The 19,851-nt window shown below is 42.7% G+C and overlaps 1 protein-coding gene across 1 annotated transcript in view; it reads left to right on the top strand.

The window, feature by feature from the left end:
* Positions 1-19,851, top strand: part of TOP1 (DNA topoisomerase I) — a 55,349-nt gene that overhangs the window by 15,886 nt on the left and 19,612 nt on the right. The window contains exons 3-4 of the mRNA XM_073606386.1: positions 14,499-14,586; positions 16,167-16,638. Of these exons, the coding sequence (XP_073462487.1) occupies positions 14,499-14,586; positions 16,167-16,638 (560 nt within the window). The remainder of the gene's footprint in view (positions 1-14,498; positions 14,587-16,166; positions 16,639-19,851) is intronic.

The following is a 19,851-nucleotide window of genomic DNA, read 5'->3' as shown; positions in this document are numbered from 1 at the left end:
ATTCAGGTGAAAAGGGTACAGATGATTGCTCGGGCCCAGCAGAATGTGAGCACAGGAAGACTGCACAGGCCTGGCACCATGTGCATGCCAGTGGGGTGGGGAGGACAATCGTACTTGGATATGGTCCTAGGTAACTGTACCTACTGTGAGTATGCTCTAAGGCCCCATAACAGCTAAGCATTTTGTAGCTTAAAGTTATAAAATGCTCAACAGTAAAAATCCAATTGTTTTAAATGGTGCATGTTCACACCACAGTGCTCAGTACCTGTTGTAGATGAAAGTACAGGAACTTTGTATTTTCTGGCAGATTTATGTGTTTTTTGCCCCATAGACTTCAATAGGAGCACCATTAAAAATTTATATAAATAAAAACAAAATTTTTTTTTTTTTGCAAAGCGTCTCTGGGGCAAAAAACAAGCAATCCTGCCCTAAAGAGATGGGCATCTCACTGAAGACAATGATTAAATCTCAGGCTGTGTCCAGCTATCTTTTATACTTCAGTAGATGAACTTTGAGTCGTGTTTTGAACACCAACTTCTGGATTGTAAGGAACACGACATCTAATAAAGAACAGCTGTTGTTGCTTTTATCTTTCAATCTAAATTGATGTCCTAAAACTGAAGTATTTTTTTCAGAACTTCTTGGTACTCTATGTGCTGTGTAAGTTGTTATCCTTCATATTAAGTGTGTGGAGCACATGATCTACTGAACTTTACAAGAAAAACAGAAATCTACAAAAGTCACTCTAATCCTTTAAACATTCAAAATGAATTATTAGTGTGTGTTTTTTGTTTTGTTTTTTTATTGATCAAGAATACAATGAAATGATTTTAAAATATTAATAGACTATAAAGTGGATGTTTCAGTAACTAATCTGCATGAATAAATTAGTGACCTGTTACAAACTGTAATTTTGTCAATAAACCTCTTATTACAAAGTGTCCTTGCGCTCCAATTAAGAGATTCTGCCTAGGCTGTGATGTCTTCAGGCTTTTGCAGGCAGGGGGAAGGATTTCCTCCATTTTCCCCCTCTCGATCAGACTGCAAACTTGTAGCAAACCACAAGGTGTCAAATATTTGTTGTTTTTAAAGTGGTTGTAAACCTCGGATATAAAAAGTGAACCAAGCGTATCCCTCTAAAGCGGGAGTGTCAAACTGGCGGCCCTTCAGCTGTTGTGAAACTACAAGTCCCATGAGGCATTGCAAGGCTGACGGTTACAAGCATGACTTCCCCAGGCAGAGGCATGATGGGACTTTTAGTTCTGCAACAGCTGGAGGGCCACCAGTTTGAGATCCCTGCTCTAAAGTGTGTACTTGTCTCAATTCAGAGCATGAAGTGTCATTTCTGGTCATTGCCTCTGCTATAATGAGTCACTTCTTCTGACAAGTTTCTCCTGAAACCAAGATGGGGGAAAAAAAAAGGTGACCGAGGAGGGGCCTCCAACTGATCGACAGCCTCAGCTCTGTTCGTGTGTGTGTGTGTGTGGGGGGGTGGTGTCACTTCCCTCCCCTCCAATCAGCTCTTGGAGCTCTCCTCACTGAGCTCCGAAGTGTGGTTTCAGCTCTCCTCCCCCTTTTTCTGAACTCTCAGATCAGCTTTGAAATGATGTAGAGAAGACTGGAGATAAGCAGGTACAACTTATGTGGGAGGATTTGTTTAATCTCTATCGCCTGAGGCCAGTCACTACACTGGGTATATATAAGGGTTTACAACCACTTTAAAGCCAGGAACTAAACAGGAAGCAGGATTCTTGTATCTGAGAAAGCACATCTGTCAAAGTGGATGCTGACCTTGAATAATCCCAGGACAGATGCACCTTATGAGAAATGCACATGGAAGGCATTGTCATGGGGAGTTCTGTGATCTCTGTGCAGTAAAAAATGCACATGGAAGTGCTATACGAGCGCACTACTTGGCACAGACTTTCTCATCCATTTTACCCCAATAGAACCCTCGAAGTTCAGGAACCCCCCCCCCCCATACAGATAAATATGAAAACCATTGGTGTCATTCGGCTGGCTCTAAGTGGTATTGGATGCCGGCACCATCAGAATGGAGGTCAATCATCTCTAACCTCTGGAGGAGTCCTAGAGTTCCATGGAACTGTGTTTAAGAATGTCTGACTTGGCATGAAAAAATTCGGAAGACCTAAGTTCAGGTGTAAGGACCAAGACCTCTCTAGTCTTTCTATCCATAGCAGTTGAGTGTTCTTGTTCAAGAAAATGTCTGTGGTAGATAATATCTAATTATGGTAAACTGAATCATGTATGGCAGTGGTCATCAGCCCTGTCCTTGGGGCCCACTAACAGGCCAGGTTTGCAAGATAACTGAAATACATCACAGGTGATATCATTTGCTGCTCAGTGATTGCTGTATTCTAGTCTGCAGCTCTCCAAGGTAATACATAAAACCTGGCCTGTTAGTGGGCCCTGAGGACAGGGTTGATGACCACTGATGGATGGCATGCATGTTGGTTGTGCAGCAGTGTTCATCCAGATGTAAGCTGATAGGGCAGCACAGTGGTGTAGTGAATAGCACTTTCACCTAGCAGCGAAAATGGTTGCTGGTTCGAATCCCGACCACGAAACCATCTGCCTGGAGTTTGCATGTTCTCCCTGTCCCTGCGTGGGTTTCCTCCGAGTACTCCGGTTTCCTCCCACACTCTAAAGACATGCTGGTAAGTTAATTGGATCCTGTCTAAAATTGTCCCTAGTATGTATGAATGTGAGTTAGGGACCTTGGATTGTAAGCTCCTTGAGGGTAGGGACTGATGTGACTGTACAATGTATATTTAAAGCGCTGCATAAATTGACGGCGCTATATAAGTACATGGAATAAAAAATAAATAGGAGAAATCCAAGTGCTAAGTGGACTCGCTGGTTGTCTGCTTCTTTCACTGTCCAATCACAGGATGGGGGAGGGACAAGACCTGTAGTAAATCCTACACCTGGAGTGACAGGAATACAAATCTTTGGCAGGTAGAAAAAAATTCCTTATAGACATTTCTTTATATTCAGCAGTTTGCCTAAAAGTCAGCTTAATATTACTGCTAAACTTCCCCATAGTATCCAAATGTTGGCTACAGTACAGATAATGGATGTGTATATCTGCAAGTAACAATTTTTTGTGTTTTGACTTTTTATTTGAAGGCTTGTATAAATTGCGCTACTGCCTAGTTACAGCTTAGTACTTCATTAAAATCACAATGTCATAAGTACCCAAATATGTATTAAAATGCAGGACTGGATATCCTCTTATGGGTAAACAGTTTACATAATGTACATGTATAGCAGATAAAAATGACCCCTCACGGACACTTCATTTCATTGCAACATGGGTTGTTAGCATTATGCAGTGACTTAGCCTAGGCCAGTGATGGCGAACCATGGCACACCAGATGTTTTGGAACTACATTTCCCATGATGCTCATCCACTCTTCAGTGTGGATGAGCATCATGGGAAATGTAGTTCCAAAACATTTGGGGTGCCAAGGTTCACCATCACTGGCCTAGGTTCACACTAAACCCCATGGTCAATGGCTCCTGCTGCTGAGCCCTGTGGGGAGAAGAGAAAGCGGTGCTGCTTTACTCGGGCACAACACTGGATCGAGATGGGACTCGGGTAAGTATTTGGGGAGGTGTGGTTGTGATCTAAATGATGGGACTTTTTTTTTTTTTTTTTTTTTTTTTTTCTTGATTCAGGGAATCCTATAAGGTAAAAATGACTTGCCTTTTAGAACAAGCATCCGGGTATGGTATAGCATCTCTCAAAAAAAGTGAGTACACCCGTCACATTTTTGTAAATCTCTTCGTGACAACACTGAAGTTACACTTTGCTATAATGTAAAGTAGTGAGTTTACAGCTGTATAACAGTGTAAATTTGCTGTCCCCTCAAAACACACAGCCATTAATATCTAAACCACCAGCAAAAAAAGTACACCCCTCAAGAAAATATCCAAATTGGGCCTAATTAGCCATTTTCCCTCCCCAGTGTCGTATGACTCGTTTAGTGTTACAAGGTCTCGGGTGTGAATGGGGAGCAGGTGTGTTAAATTTGGTGTATCGCTCTCACTCTCTCTTACTGGTCACTGGAAGTTCAACATGGCACCTCGTGGCAAAGAACTCTAAGGATCTGAAAAAAAAGAATTGTTGCTCTACATAAAGATGGCCTATGCTAAATGAAGATTGCCAAGACCCTGAAACTGAGCTGCAGCGCGGTGGCCAAGACCATACAGCGGTTTAACGGGACAGGTTCCACTCAGAACAGGCCTCACCATGGTGGACAAAAGAAGTTGAGTGCGCGTGCTCAGCGTCGTATCCAGAGGTTGTCTTTGGGAAATAGATAGGAGTGCTGCTAGCATTGCTGCAGTGGTTGAAGGGGTGGGGGGGTTCAGCCTGTCGGTGCTCAGACCATACACCGCACACTGCATCAAATTGGTCTGCATGACTGTCATCACAGAAGAAAGCCTTTTCTAAAGATGAACAAGAGAGCCCGCAAACAGTTTGCTGAAGACAAGCAGACTAAGGACATGGATTACTGGAACTATGTCCTGTAGTCTAAGACCAAGATAAACTTATTTGGTTCAGATGGCGTCAAGCGTGTGTGGTGGCAACCAGGTGGGGAGTACAAAGACAAGTGTGTCTTCCCTACAATCAAGCATTGTGGTGGGAGTGTCATGGTCTGGGGCTGCATGAGTGCTGCTGCCACTGGGGAGCTACAATTCATTGAAGGAATTATGAATGCCACCAACATGTACTGTGACATGCTGAAGCAGAGCATGATCACCTCTCTTCAGAGACTGGGCCGCAGGGCAGTATTCCAACATAACGGCCCCAAACACACCTCCAAGACAACCACTGCCTGGCTAAAGAAGCTGAGGGCAAAGGTGATGGATTGGCCAAGCATGTCTCCTGACCTAAACCCTATTGAGCATCTGTGGGGCATCCTCAAATGGAAGGTGGAGGAGCACAAGATCTCTAACATTCACCAGCTTCATGATGTCAGATTGGAGGAGTAGAAGAGGACTCCAGTGGCAACCTGTGAAGCTCTGGTGAACTCCATGCCCAAGGGGGTTAAGGCAGTGCTGGAAAATAATGGTGGCCACACAAAATATTGACACTTTGGGGCCCAATTTGGACATTTTCACTTAGGGGTGTACTCACTTTTGTTGCCAGCTGTTTAGACATCAATGGCTATTTGCTGAGTTATTTTGAGGGGACAGCAAATTTACACTGTTATACAAGCTGTACACTCACTACTTTACGTTGTAGCAAAGTGTCATTTCTTCAGTGTTACATGAAAAGATAGAATAAAATATATTTACAAAAAATGTGAGGGGTGTACTCACTTTTGTGAGATACTGTACACGGTTACATTGGTCCACGCTAGACCAATGTAACTGTAAAAATATACTTTTCTGGCATGGGGTGAGAATTGACAGCAGAGGGCTGAACAGGTAGAAAAACTGTATACACACAGCCAATAACATAAAGGCGACTCCTTGCTCCCACGGATTGCATCATTGGGGACTCCTCCATACTTTGCTATGGGGAACATGTCGCTGAACTACCTTTCCATGACCACTGTTGTGCTTTCTGGCTGATACTGCAGGTTTGACACTGTCTCATAGATGTGGGAAAGGGAGTCATCGGCACTGTGCAAACTCTAGGTCATGACTTTGAACTTAGGCAGGGGTTTCCCCACTTGCATGGACATAGTACAGGTCCACTTTAAGCAGCCTTCCGTGCACAGCGTTTATGGCTGGCCTTACTGGCTGGTAAACTGCCCTCTATTTTGACATGCAGTTGGTTAACCACTTCACTTCAATACTGGACACTATCACCCCAATCCCCCCCCCTTCTGCTCCAGACAATTTCAGCTTTCAATGCTGTCACACTTTGGCAATTGGTCATGCAAAACTGTACCCAAATAAAAATACCCCCCCCCCCTGTTTTTTCCTGTTTTTTTTTTTTTTTTTCTTGTGTTTTTTGTTCGGTACAGTGCAATAATCTGTCAGATTGTGCCACAGCTCGGCCACTAAGGCAAGCAACTGGGAGGCTGAGCTGGGTGCCGATCCAAGCATGTGGGTGGATCCCAACCATATGGTCGCGATCTTTCCCAAGCCTGGACCAGCTCTGACTTCAGCCCCCTGTTTGCTAAAAACAGGTCACAGGAGTGCAAAAGGAACTCCTGTGAGCCATAGAAGTACAGCCAAACGAGCTTTGGCTGCACTCCTTTATAATCAAATGTCTGGTTAGGGTGTGATTACTGCAATACTAGTTTAAGTGTGATACTGGTATGTAAATTTTGTAGGAAAATGAACTTTAAAATGCATGCCTCTAAGGCGTAAAAACCTGATATAGTAGCGCATTTTGTTTTGTCACATCTATGTAGTATTCCCTGGGGCATTTCCACTTGTCATTTGCTGAACATGGCTTACAGGAAGACACCACACACCAAAAAACCTTCACTTTGTTCAGTGTTAACTGAACATTTTCATCGTTCTAACTTTTCTAGTCCAGGTAATAAACTGTAGCTTATATGTGTATATTAAAATGTTTACCTGAACCACAAAAAAGAAAAGCCATTATGAGCATATAGAGATAGAGAAAATTTTAAATTTTTTTTTTTTTTTTTTTTTTTTTTTTTTTTTTTTATGAACATATAACTTTATTCGTTTTACGTTCTGCTAGGTTGAATAACTGAATCTGACTTTGTATAAGCTTCATACAATCCTTACAAAGTAGAAAATAGAATGTACAACCGTTTTCAAGTTTTGTTTACTCCATAACAGAACTAAACTTGTTAATTTGAGCGCTTTCCCAAAATGGTTACGTTCAAGAAATGCCTTGAGCATCTGTCCGTTGCGTGTGCTCTTAACTGAACGGTCAAGCTGTCAAATGGCTGGTGTCATAACTGATCACATGTGCAGCATCATGGCAGCTGCAGATCACACACAAGTTAGATGGCAGTTTTATTGGCTGTAAAAGGATAAGAGGTTTTAGTTCTGCTTTAACCGCTAGCCGACCAGCCACCGCAGTTGTACTGCGGCAACATGGCTTGGCGACATGAATCGCCGTCGTTGCGTTGCTTCTATATGTGGCCACTAGGGGCACACACCCACTGCTCGTGCCCCCCCAAAGTATGAACATCGATCTATCTCTTCCCCTAGCAAGTCGCATCCCCCCCTTCAGTTAGAACTCTTAGCAGGGAACACCGTTAACCCCTTGATTGCCCCTAGTGTTAACCCCTTCACTGTCAGTGACATTTTTTCAGTAATCGATGCATTAGTAGTCCCAAAAATGTGTCAAGATTGTCCGATGTGTCTGCCATGCTATAAATCTATACCCTATTTGGTAGACGCTATAACTTTTGCGCAAACCATTCAATATACGCTTATTGTGTGTGGGTGTTTTTGGTAATAAAAAAAAAAAAAAAAAAAAACATGAACAATACATATCAGCCTAAACTGAGAAATTTGCTTTTTAAAAAAAAAAAAAAAAAAAAAATTATAGCAAAAAGTACAAAATAATGTGTAGTGGGGTGTTTTTTTTTTTTTCCAAAATTGTCGCTTCTTTTGTGTTTTTTATAGCGCAAAAAAAAAAAAAAAAACGCAGAGATTATCAAATATCACCAAAAGAAAGCTGTATTTTGTGGGGGGAAAAAAATACATAAATTTTTGTTTGGGTGCAGCGTTGCATGACTGTGCAATTGTCAAAGCGACGCAGTGCCGAATCGCATAAAATTACCTGGTCATTCAGCAGCCAAATCTTCTGGGGCTGAAGCGGTTAAAGCCTAACTAAGCAATAGATTACATTTTAAAGGTTAAGTTCACCTTTCTGAACATTACACCAATATTTAGGGTGTAACATGTTCAACATTAGAACCCTCTCCTGCACCCCTTGTGGCAGCAAGCCAGGGATCTTCTCTCTGTACTTGCTACAATTCAAAGAGTGTGGCCATGATGGGCTCCACCCACACGACTGCATCACTGATTACAGATCCCTGTGAATCGATTAACTAAAAGTACCAACATCCTTTGCAGCTGTCGGCTTATAGTTCTCAATTAGCTACCACGATGCTGTTGAGCTTCTGTGGTAGTTCATTGATTCCTTCTGTTAGCGTAAGGCCTAGTTCACACTGATGTGGTGCGGGAACTTCTTGTACCGCAACAGAATCGCAGGCATTTCACACTGCTCTGCGCACCACTGTGGGTGGCAATATAAAGTTAATGACGCCCCCCCAAATCGGTTTGCAGAATGCAGTGCAAGCTGTGGAATCGGGTCGCATGGGTCTGAACACCCATATGATCCAATTCCAGTGCGGACAAAAAAAGGGGTCCTGCACGTTTTTGGTGTGGCTCCAGTGTGAAATGTCATATGTAAATGTGTGGCTCAATTCACACTGCAACAAATTTGTATGTCATTTGTAGAGGAATCCGATGCGATTCCTGTACAAATGGCATGCGATGCAGTGGACCGCATCAGTGTGAACCCAGCCTAAAGCTGTACGATGTAGGGGCAGACAGCTTACTCCGACAGTCTGAAGGAGGCCTGCATGGCACCCACGATCTGCTGATCACATAGTTAGGTTAAAAAAAGACACAAGTCCATCCAGTTCAACCTTAAAAACAATAAATAAAATAAATATCGTACAATCCAATATACCCAATTTTATACCCTCAGTTGATCCAGAGGAAGGCAAAAAAACCCCAGCAGAGCATGCTCCAATTTGCTACAGCAGGGGAAAAAATTCCTTCCTGATCCCCCAAGAGGCAATCGGATTTTCCCTGGATCAACTTTACCCATAAATGTCAGTACCCAGTTATATTATTATGTACATTTAGGAAAGTATCCAGGCCTTTCTTAAAGCAATCTACTGAGTTGGCCAGAACCATCGCTGGCGGGAGTCTATTCCACATTTTCACAGCTCTTACTGTGAAGAAACCTTTTACGTCTAGAGGAAAAGAGATTTCATCTTCAAATACGCAAAGAGTGCCCCCGTGTCCTCTGGGTTGACCGTAAAGAGAATAACCTGACACCAAGTTCACTATATGGACCCCTTATATATTTGAACATGGAGATCATATCTCCCCTTATTCTCCTCTTCTCAAGAGTGAATAAATTCAGTTCATCTAATTTTTTTTCCCCATAGCTGAGCTCCTCCATGCCTCTTATCAGTTTGGTTGCCCTTCTCTGAACTTTCTCCAGTTCCCCGATATCCTTTTTGAAAACTGGTGCCCAAAACTGAACTGCATATTCCAGATGAGGTCTTACTAATGATTTGAACAGGGGCAAAATTATATCTCTCTAGAGTCCATACCTCTCTTAATACAAGAAAAGACTTTGCTCGCTTTGGAAACCGCAGCTTGGCATTGCATGTTATTATTGAGCTTATGATCTACCAAAATTCCCAGATCCTTCTCCACCATTGATTCCCCCAGTTGTGCTCCCCCTAGTATGTATGATGCATGCATATTCTTAACCCCCAAGTGCATAACTTTACATTTCTCAACATTAAACCTCATCTTCCACATAGACGCCCAATCAGACAGTGCATTGAGGTCAGCTTGTAAATTGGAGACATCCTGTAAGGACATTATTCCACTGCATAGCTTGGTGTCATCTGCAAAGACAGAAATGTTACTTTTGAACCCAATATCATTTATAAAGATCTTAAAAAGTAAGGGTCCCAGCCCTGAACCTTGGGGTACACCGCTGATAACCTTAGACCATTCAGAGTAAGAATCATTAACCACTACTCCCCTGAATTCTGTCTTTTAACCAGTTTTCTATCCATTTACAAACTGATATTTCCAAGCCTGTAGACTTTACCTTACACATGAGCCACTTGTGGGGAACTGTATCAAATGCTTTTGCAAAATCCAAGTATACCACGTCCACAGCCACCCCTCTGTCCAAGGTTTTACTTACCTCTTCATAAAAAGAAATCCGGTTTGTCTGACAACTTAATCAGGTTTGTCTTGACTGATCACTGGAGCAATGCTTTTAAGGCTCCAAAAAAAATAAAAAAGCATTTTACAGATTTTTATTTTTATTTTTTTTTTTTTTCTCCATTTTAAAAGGTGAACCTTCTCCTTTTAATTGGGAAGCCCAACAGCAGCATATAATCGAATTCCTTTTACTTACCAGCTGGTCTGTTTGGCCACTGGGAGCAAAGAAAAACACCTGGTACTTTTGGTATAGGTGACCATGGGAATCGCTCCCCTTCTTTCCATGTGACAGTGCTGGTGCTTGATTGGATGCTCAGACACCAGCTTGCATGCGGTGGGGAAAGGGTGCCCATCACGTGTGTACACTTCACATGTCTCCCTGTCTTGGCTTCTGTTCCTGAACAGAATTGTTAGGAGAAATTATAGTGAGCATGTTGCGTTTCCCTCCTTGGGCAAAGCAAAACTGGTTAATTTTAAGAAGGGGGGGGGGGGGGGGGAAGCAAAGCTTTGTCCATATACTTGTATTGAGAAACAGGGAGAGGTAAAGAAGTACAGTTGCTCAACTGAACAGGAAGTCCCGCATACTTTGTCATGAAGAAAAATGTATGCAAACGCATACCTTACCTAAAAACTATAAATAGGAATGTATGTTTAGCATTTCTTTACATAAAGTTTAATTGCTTTTTCCAGTCTCCTTAGATGTACTTTAAAATAAAGATTGTTTTAAAATGAAGACCTCATAATTTTAAGGTGATTTTACTTTTCTCTTTTATATACAATGCAAGGAGCTGCAGTTAAGGTAGAACCTTGGTCAGAAAATGAAATCTTGCTTGATCACTTCATGCTGGCCCCATTTGCAGGTATCACTATGTAGTCCTATACTGTTTAAAATACAGTATTGCACATGCTCAGTTGCTCTCCTTTTTTTGGCACTGCTGAAAATCAGAGCCACTAGAGCAGTGGTTCTCAACCCTTCTAGTGCTGGTGGGGGGGGAATGGGGATGAGTGGCAGCGCTGGTGGGGGGGGAATGGGGATGAGTGGCAGCGCTGGTGGGGGGGGAATGGGGATGAGTGGCAGCGCTGGTGGGGGGGGGGAATGGGGATGAGTGGCAGCGCTGGTGGGGGGGAATGGGGGGTGAGATCAGTCAGTGGCAGTGCTGGTGGGAGTTCTGATCAGCCAACTTTGGTGCCCTTGATCAAGATCATCTGCTGATCTGAGAACTGTAGTGGGGACTTTTAATGGCAACTATAATCACAGGTAGTCTTGCTCACTGTGTCTCCGGCCTTCACTGTATGTTTGACCTTGTGGTGTCTCATAGCCGAAATCAGGAGATAGGGTCTCCTCCAGCCCCTGCCACTTCACATTCCTCACCAGTCAGCTGACCTCTACTCTCTGAACCCCAGTCATGCCGTGAACTGAATGGGCGGCTGCGAAGAGGCTGAGTGGGCAGCTGCGGACTCCATGGACAGCCCTGCTGGGCGGCTGCGAAAAGGCAGGGAGAGTGGTGCGGGCTTCAGGAATAGCCCAGGATTTGGTGACCCCTGGCAAATTGTCATTTGACCCCCAGGTTGAGAACTACTGCACTAGAGGCTAGGCTGATCTGCGGACAGCCTAAAAATTTACTGCTGCTCGGCCCCTGGGCTTCAGCAAAAATGTCAGCCTCCGGCAATAAGAAGCTGGAACAATTAGAGTATGGCTAGCCTGACAGCTTAGAAATGCCTGCCGACTACATTAGAAGGCTTTCAGACAGGCGGCCCATGCTGGGATTAGTTAATTACCTATCCAGTATTAACGTGCATTATTGCCAGCATATCGACCCCCACCCCCCCCCCCCCCCCCCCAATGAAGGGTGATCTGTTAGCCCCTGAAATGCATTTGTTGTATACCTTGACATTGTTTTAAAGAATGAATACATTGGTGTGAGGCTCTTACTCTTCCAGTACTCTGCATACATTTAGCAGGCTGGTGAGCAGTCCTGATTTTGCTGTTTGTGGAAGTGAGCAGTTATTTCAGTGCCTCTCGGTGGCAATTAAAGATGAATTTAGGTTAAAGTGTATCTAAAGCCAAAACCTTCTTCTGACATGAGTGGTGAGATGTTGAACCTCTGTCACATTTGTGTTGCAGTTTGTATCCATGTTGGGGATACTTACCCACCAAATTTGTGCTGGTGACAACTATTTCTGTACAGAAAGGTGTGGTGGGTGGAGATCCCAAGTTGTGAGTTGGCACCAGAATAGGAATGAAGGGAATTCTTGTTTGGGTGACGGGTGTCCGTAGGGGATTTCTTCACTTACTTCCTACTATGAGACGGTAAAGGAAAGCTTCCCAATGGAACACAAAGTGAGATTTTACCCATTCTTTCTCTATCCAAAACGGTATGGCAAGGGGTTGACTTTAGATATTTGTACTTAAAACTGTTACTAAGAAATGCCCCTACTTTCTATTACAATTTTTTTTTTTTCCTCCTCCTATAAACAGGATGTTCATGTGTGTGTTTTTGTTTTGTTTTGTTGTTTTTTTTTTTTTTTTTTCTGTTGAAAGTCATCACTTAAAGCTCAATTTGTAGCCCTGAGTGTGGTGATGCAATATAAGTTGTACTATAAATTTCAACTAGTGCAAACCCATTGACAGCCCTGGATGACCTTTATTTGTTGGCCCTTGTATGTGTAGTTTAACTTGAAACATGATCCTGGCACTTGGGCCAGTCAGCAAGAACATCCCGTGTAGGTCATCATTAAGATCCTGAGGAGACTGATGTAAAGAGAACTGTAGTATACAATATTCTGGTACCCATAATCAATGTAATATTTGACAGGTAGAATGTAAGCATTTGCAATCTGTATACTTCTAGTGAACTAAAACCGACATCCGTAATTGGAAAATAGTTTTCCAATGGATACATAATTTGAATATTGATTAAATTTTTAATACATTAGTACACATCACCTCTGACCTGACTTAAAACTAACTTGGTTTGGGGGTGGTGGGCTGAAGATTCCACTTGTAAAGATTGTTGGCATAATCATGGCATCCATATGAGCTCAGCTGTGCATAGAGCAGAAATCTGCAGTGCTCGTCTTGAGGTAATAGTGAATGAGACAAAACGCCCATCCCAGTTATTGTGCGACCACCCCCTCCTGGGATTGGGTGTCTGCAGAGGTCCCAGACTTTGAATAGACAAGTGGTTAATCTAAACACTTTATTGTATTTCAGGTGCTTATAGCGTGGTCCAATTTACGCAGTGCTTTACATATTCATTGTACATTCACATCAGTCTCTGCCCTCAAGGTGCTTACAATCTAAGGCCCCTAACTCGTATTTATACATATACTAGGGCCAATTTAGACAGGATCCAATTAACCTACCAGCAGGTCTTTGGAATGTCGGAGGAAACTGGAGTACCCGGAGGAAACCCACACAGGGAGAACAAGCAAACTCCAGGCAGGTAGTGTCGTGGGATTCGAACCAGTGTCCCCTTTGCTGCTAGGCGAAAGTGTGCTGCACCATTGTGCTACATGATTGGTCAACTGTCTTATAGCTCCTATTGCTGTAACCTTGAGTAGAATTACATGCTAAACCTAACTAATTTTAAAAATGGAGTTCTTGTACATAATTATCCACTCCGCCCCAGTTAAGATCCCCTACTCCCTATGCTATGGAGATGAGAGAGGTTTTTGTAGTCCTAACACTTCCTGTACAATGCTGGGTGACAATGCCGCTACTTAAAAGGTGCAGTACAGGGAGTGAGCATTGCTTCTCTAGGACAGAAAATTGTTACTGGCAGCTAGCAGATTGAGACAAAGCCTTGTTCAGCATAGCCATGTGCCCTTTCAATGCACCCACTCTGGAGGCGGCCTACAAAGTCTCTTTCGCTGGTACTGGGTCCTGGCCTATATTGCCAAATTAAACCCAGCATACAGTGGTAGACATTTTCAGGGTTGTGGCCAACGAGGAGACCAAATCCATATCCGGTGGGATTCTGGTCTAGGGTTTTCGGACTCTTGCATACTTTCATAGACCTATCTGCAAGGATGTCAAATTAGCACTGCTTCACTGTCTGATCCCAGGCCTGTTTTCCTACCAACAAATTGGCCACCTACCTATTCATTGCTGCCAAGCGTGTGAATGCCAGGGTCTGGGGGAAAAAAAACTGCTGTCCCGTTTGCAGAGGTGAAGAGCATCCCGACGACCCTCATGATCAATGAGCAGATGACCAGTATCCTTCACAATTCCCACAGTAAATTTCTTAAGGTGTGGTGGTCCTATGCTTTTCCAAACCTGCAGCTGTCCAGCTTGGGCCTTCCCACCTGATGCCATCCATTCTCCCCAGCCCGGGTGATTCCTCCTTTCTTTCCTTTAACTTCTCTAACTTTTCTCTTTTATTTCCATTGGGATTACGACTAGGGCAAACCACCTGCTGCATCCCATGTCTATGTACAATGTTTTGGCTAGGATTGTGAAATCCCCTTACCAATACATGCTAGGTGTTTGAGATCTGCATTTATCTCTGTGCTCTTCTAATATCCTTCTCTTCACCTGGCAGACTCCCATAAACATAAGAAAGACAAAGAGCATCGTCACAAAGAACACAAGAAGGACAAAGACCGCGAAAAATCCAAACACAATAACAGGTGAGTGCACTACATGCAGAATCTTCCAGTTTACAAGCAAAATATAATTACTGCGCTATCAAAATCATAGTGAATAAATGAAACCAAGTGGCAACTTCTTGTGAGATGCACACAATAATATACACTTTTCAATAAATAAGTTGCGCTAATTTCTAAAAAATGTGATTTGAGTAAAAAAAATAAAGTCCATCCAGTGTAGTGACATCAATGTGAAATGAAGAACGATGCACCCAAGTGATATGAAAGAGAGAGATGACTTCCACCACTAGACACACTGCTGCTTACCGACTTCCTATGATCTCCTATTACGGGAGATCACAAGCGCTTTTAGTTTAATACCCAGCCAGGGCCTATGTTAAACACAGCAACAGTCAGCCACAGAGTCTTCATAGGTTTCCACCACTCAAAGTAACATAATGCAATACGATCCCCATGAAGAAATAAAAGGCTTCCATAGTGTAAAATCTTGTACTTTTAATATAAAAAAATGTATTGCACTTCTGTAGATAAACAGAGCATTAAAAAATCAAGCCGGCTCTCCAATGCGTCACTCCGAGACCTGCACGAATGTGGTGACATCAGCATGTCGCTCCTCCCTACGAGTTTCGTCGTAGCTGACATCGTCTGGGGTCATTTTCCAATTGATGAGTTTAATTGATCTTTGTTAGTGTATAGGCCAGGTCATATTGGTAGGATTTTTTTTGTTTGTTTTTTTTTTTTGTTAATAAACAGCAGTGGAAACTGGCTGTTTATGTAGTGGGGGCAACCGGAGCAATTTTTGGAAAGGGGGGTTGGAGAGAGAATCAAAAAATGAGGTCTGGACAGGTGGTTGGCAGCTGCTTCAAAATATATGGTAATTGTATAATTGTAGTGCGCATAGAGCAGTGCTCATGACCGCAGCTAACACACATGGCTTCTTCCAAACAGAAGTATAGGAAAAAGGAGAAGCCTTGTGTCGTGTGGTGTCGTGTGGTGTGTGGGTTTTTTTTTTTCTTCTTTTTTCTTTCCATAAAGTTTATTGGAGCATTGTGAACAAGTGCTGATTTTGTAGTCCCCCCTCCTCCAGTCATCTATTCTTTGGTCAGGAAGAGCTTGCGGGGGGATTGCAGAGCCATTTGCCAAGATGTTACCTGCCAGGCCTGTGCATGCACTCTCCATTCATTCCTGTGGAGCGGAGTATGAAGCTTGCTAGGAATGAATGGGCAGTGCAGATCAATTTTTTCTTTAGACCCTTCTCCTGAGTCTAATCCTTAAAACTGAAGTAAAATATCAGGGAAAAAAACCCTTCCAATTCTGGCTATACCATGTCTTGATGGCTGCTGGGGATGCTAAAAATCGTAGTTGTATTCATGCCACTGCTACTATCTTGCTTGCATCTTGCAAATTAATCAGCTGTATGTCATGTTAAAGGATGCTGTTTAGTTTGGCTTGGGCATCTAGGTTTCAATTACTTTGGGGTACAAAAGGGTTGATATCTTTTCTGAGTAGCATTGGATTGGTTCTAATCCCCTGTTTTGTGAGTCTTTTTCTCCTTATCTTCCATCTTCATCATCAAGTCCATATTTTTTTTCTTCACTAAGCGAGCACAAAGATCCTTCTGAAAAGAAACACAAGGACAAACACAAGGACAAGGATGGTGAGAAACATCGAGACAAAGATGGTGAGAAACATCGGGAGAAGGACAGTGAGAAACATCGGGACAAGGAGAGCGAGAAACACAAGGATGGTGAGAAACATCGGGATAAAGATGTTGAGAAACACAAGGATGGTGAGAAACATCGGGATAAAGATGGTGAGAAACATAAGGATGGTGAGAAACATCGGGATAAAGATGGTGAGAAACATAAGGATGGTGAGAAACATCGGGATAAAGATGGGGAGAAACACAAGGATGGTGAGAAACATCGGGATAAAGATGGGGAGAAACATCGCGATAAGGAAGAGAAGCGCAGAGATGGGGAGAAGCATAAAGATGGAGAGAAGCATAAGGATGGGGAAAAGCATAAAGAAAAACACAGAGATAAAGAAAAAAGAAAGGAACTAAAAGAAAAGGTATGTGGTAGAGTGTGTGTGGTACTTTTGCTAACCTACTCAACTGTAGGCGGCGTTCTTTCGCCTGTGATGGTCCATCGTTGTCTTATGTAGTCACTGAGCAAAAGCAGAAATGGGCAGTTTGTCATGTTTTGTCTCCTAGCTAAGATGCTGCTTCCTCACACTGCAGTGCTCAGTGTTTGCATTGCTGAGTAACAGCCACACCCACAAAGGGATTATTTACTAAAACTAGAGAGTGCAAAATCTTGTGCAGCTGTGCATGGTAGCCAGTCTGCTTCGAATGTCAGCTTGTTCAATTTAAGCTTGGACAAAAAACCTGGAAGATGATTGGTTTCTTTGCAGAGCTGCACCAGATTTTGCACTCTGCAGTTTTAGTAAATCAACCCCAATGTCTTCACAACGTTGTAGAGCGGAGAAGTGTTGTGGTCATGTGTCTCTAACCCACTGCTTAGTAATGTAAACTGGTCAGACTCTAGTGCTTGTAGACCTGTGCAGTCAGTCATGCACCCTGCTCAGCTGCTGTAACAGAAGGTGGGGGTAGGACTATTAAAATGAAAGTGGTTAGCACAAAGTAACTACATACAGTGGGTATAGAAACGAATTGCCCCCCTTTTTAAAATGATTACATTTTGTTGGTTTTGCTGCCTGAAATGAAGACGCACAGGTTTTTTTTTTTTTTTTTTTTTGTTTTTTTTTTGTTTTGTTTTTTTATATATCTCCAGCTGTATTTACTGAGTGCAACTTATAACATTCAATTGAGAAAACGCCAACATGTCAGAAAAAAAACTAAAACAAAAATTCAAAAACAATTGCTGAGTTGGAAAACATCACCCCCTCCTAAAAATGACTTGTAAACTCAATCGGGTGTAGACAATTACCTTCTCAATGGCACACAAAGCCATTTGACTTTCAACCGTGATCAGCTTTGGTCATTTTGATTAGCTCACCATTGAAAGATTTCCTGGAGCTTTTCAGTCCCTGATCGTGCAACTGAAGCAAACGCTTAACTATGGGTGGCAAGGCACTGTCAAGTTATCTTCGGGATAGTGTTGTGAACAGGCAGAAGATAGATACAAAAACATTTCAAAGGCTTTTTTTAAAGCCTAGAAGCACATTGAAGTCTATTAAGAAGTGGAAGATGTTTGGTACAACACAGACCCTCCCTGGATCAGGACATCACTCCAAACTGGATGAAAGAGCCAGAAGGAAACTGGTCAGAGAGGCTTCCAAGAGGCCAACAGCAACTCTGAAGCAGTTGCAGGAATTTATGACAAAGCGTGGTCATTGTGTGAATGTGACAACTATATCACAAATTCTCCACAAATGTGGCTTGTATGGGAGGGTTGCAAGAAAAGCCACTCCACAAAGGCCACATACAGTCATGAGCTTTGCCAAAACGCACCTTGAAGTTTGAGGCCACATTGTCAGATGAGACTAAATTTAAATTATTTGGCCTCAACACCAAACGATATGTCTGGGGGGGGGGGGGGGGGGGAGGGAGATCCCATACAGCTCACAACTCACCATCCAAATACCAGCATTCCTACAGTAAAGCATGGAGGTGGTAATATCCTCTTATGGGGGTGTTTCTCTGGAGCAGGGACTGGAGCACTTGTCAGGATAGAAGGAAAAATGGATGGGACAAAATATCGTTACATTCTTGAGGAAAATCGGCTGCTCTTTACCAGAAATCTCCCTCCACTGAGTCTGGCCGCATCCATTTTAACTGGGCAGATGAAGCTGCTGCCTGTTCATTTCCTGGATTTACACAGAGGCACACCTCCAGCTCTGCAGCTTTGATTGGCCCTCGTATGACTCATCCCCTCTCCCTTTCTGGCAAACTCTCCCAGAGAGAGAGCTGTGCATGTCATAAGCCTAGGCTTTTTACCAGACAAACAGGAAGTGGGCTGTATAAGGTATTTACTGTAAAAAAAAAAAAAAAAAAAAAAAAAATTTACTATCCAAAGTTAAAACAAGGGCAGAAGATTTAATAGATGGAAAGTTGAAAAAATGACTGAGGCTGTATTCACACCTGAGCGTTTCAAAGTTGCGTGTTTTTTGCTGCGATTTTGTTCATGTCATGTTCAAGGCAGAAAAAACGCCTGTGATCTGCCCCAAAGAAGCTCATGGTTTATTTTATTTTGAGCTTGGCGTTTTTCAGGCGTTTTTGCTTCAGGTGATAAAAACGTTTAAATGTGAGCAGGTGCCATTGAAATGAATGGGATTTTGCTTGTTGGGTGTTTTTTCAGGCGTTTTATGAGCTGAAAATGCTCAGGTATAATTGCAGCCTGAAGGTCCGCTTTAACTTTACAATTGCTATCAAATGGCCTATGGTTCGCATAAGTCAGGCCTTGATTATTGCAGGCTCATTTAATAATTAATAATGGAGCAGTTTCATTCAGAATGGAAATCTAAATTTTATTAATCCCTTGAAACTAAAGTAAATTTAAAGCCTTTTGTATTAGGTTTGCTAATTGTAGTAAAGCTGAAGGGTTGGTCTCATGAAGCCAATTGCGCAGATGTGGATATGAATAGGGGGGTGCGGGGGAGAGAGGGAGAGAGTCTAATCTAAATGAGTGGTTAATCTTCTGTTTAGTTTTATGGAAATCATTACAACTTCTGCTGCAAAATTGGCGACCTTACATGAACGTGGGGAATTGATTGCTCAGTCGCACTGCTGCACATTTCTTGTGTGACAGTTCTCTTCAAAACTTGACATCCAAAAAGCAGTTGCTTGCACTAAGGTTTAATCTGGTGGTCTTTTTACCTACAGGGAAGCCTATAATAAGGCTTCCCTGTAGGTAAAATTAATATCACCTAAACGAGCACCGTTTATGAGATCTTCACCCTGGATGCAGCCAGTTGTGTCACCAGTGCATGCTGGTTTTGGGAGCGCTATAAATAGCACTCCCTAAACGCCCTCGCCCATTGAAATGAATGGGAAGCGCTTTGAAAGCGCCACAAAACTGGTCGTTTTTTTTTTTTTTTTTTTTTGTTTATTTTTGGTCACGTGACCTTTTAACAGCACTTCAGTGTGAAAGGGGACTTTGTGTGATGGTCAGTGGGAAGAATTACCCCCTTACAGGTGGCTAAAAAGAGAATTGGTATCAGTGGGTTCTTATCTGAGAGGCAGAAAATGCTCATTGCTCAAGGAACCCCTAGCAACCTCTAGGAACCCAAGAGTTCCATTAAACCCTGCTCTAATAGAGGTGT

The sequence above is a fragment of the Aquarana catesbeiana genome, linkage group LG12 (assembly GCF_042186555.1).
Source record: "Aquarana catesbeiana isolate 2022-GZ linkage group LG12, ASM4218655v1, whole genome shotgun sequence".
Lineage (NCBI taxonomy): Eukaryota > Metazoa > Chordata > Amphibia > Anura > Ranidae > Aquarana > Aquarana catesbeiana.
Note: the sequence above shows the minus strand (reverse complement) of the source record. Positions and strands in the feature narration are given on the sequence as shown.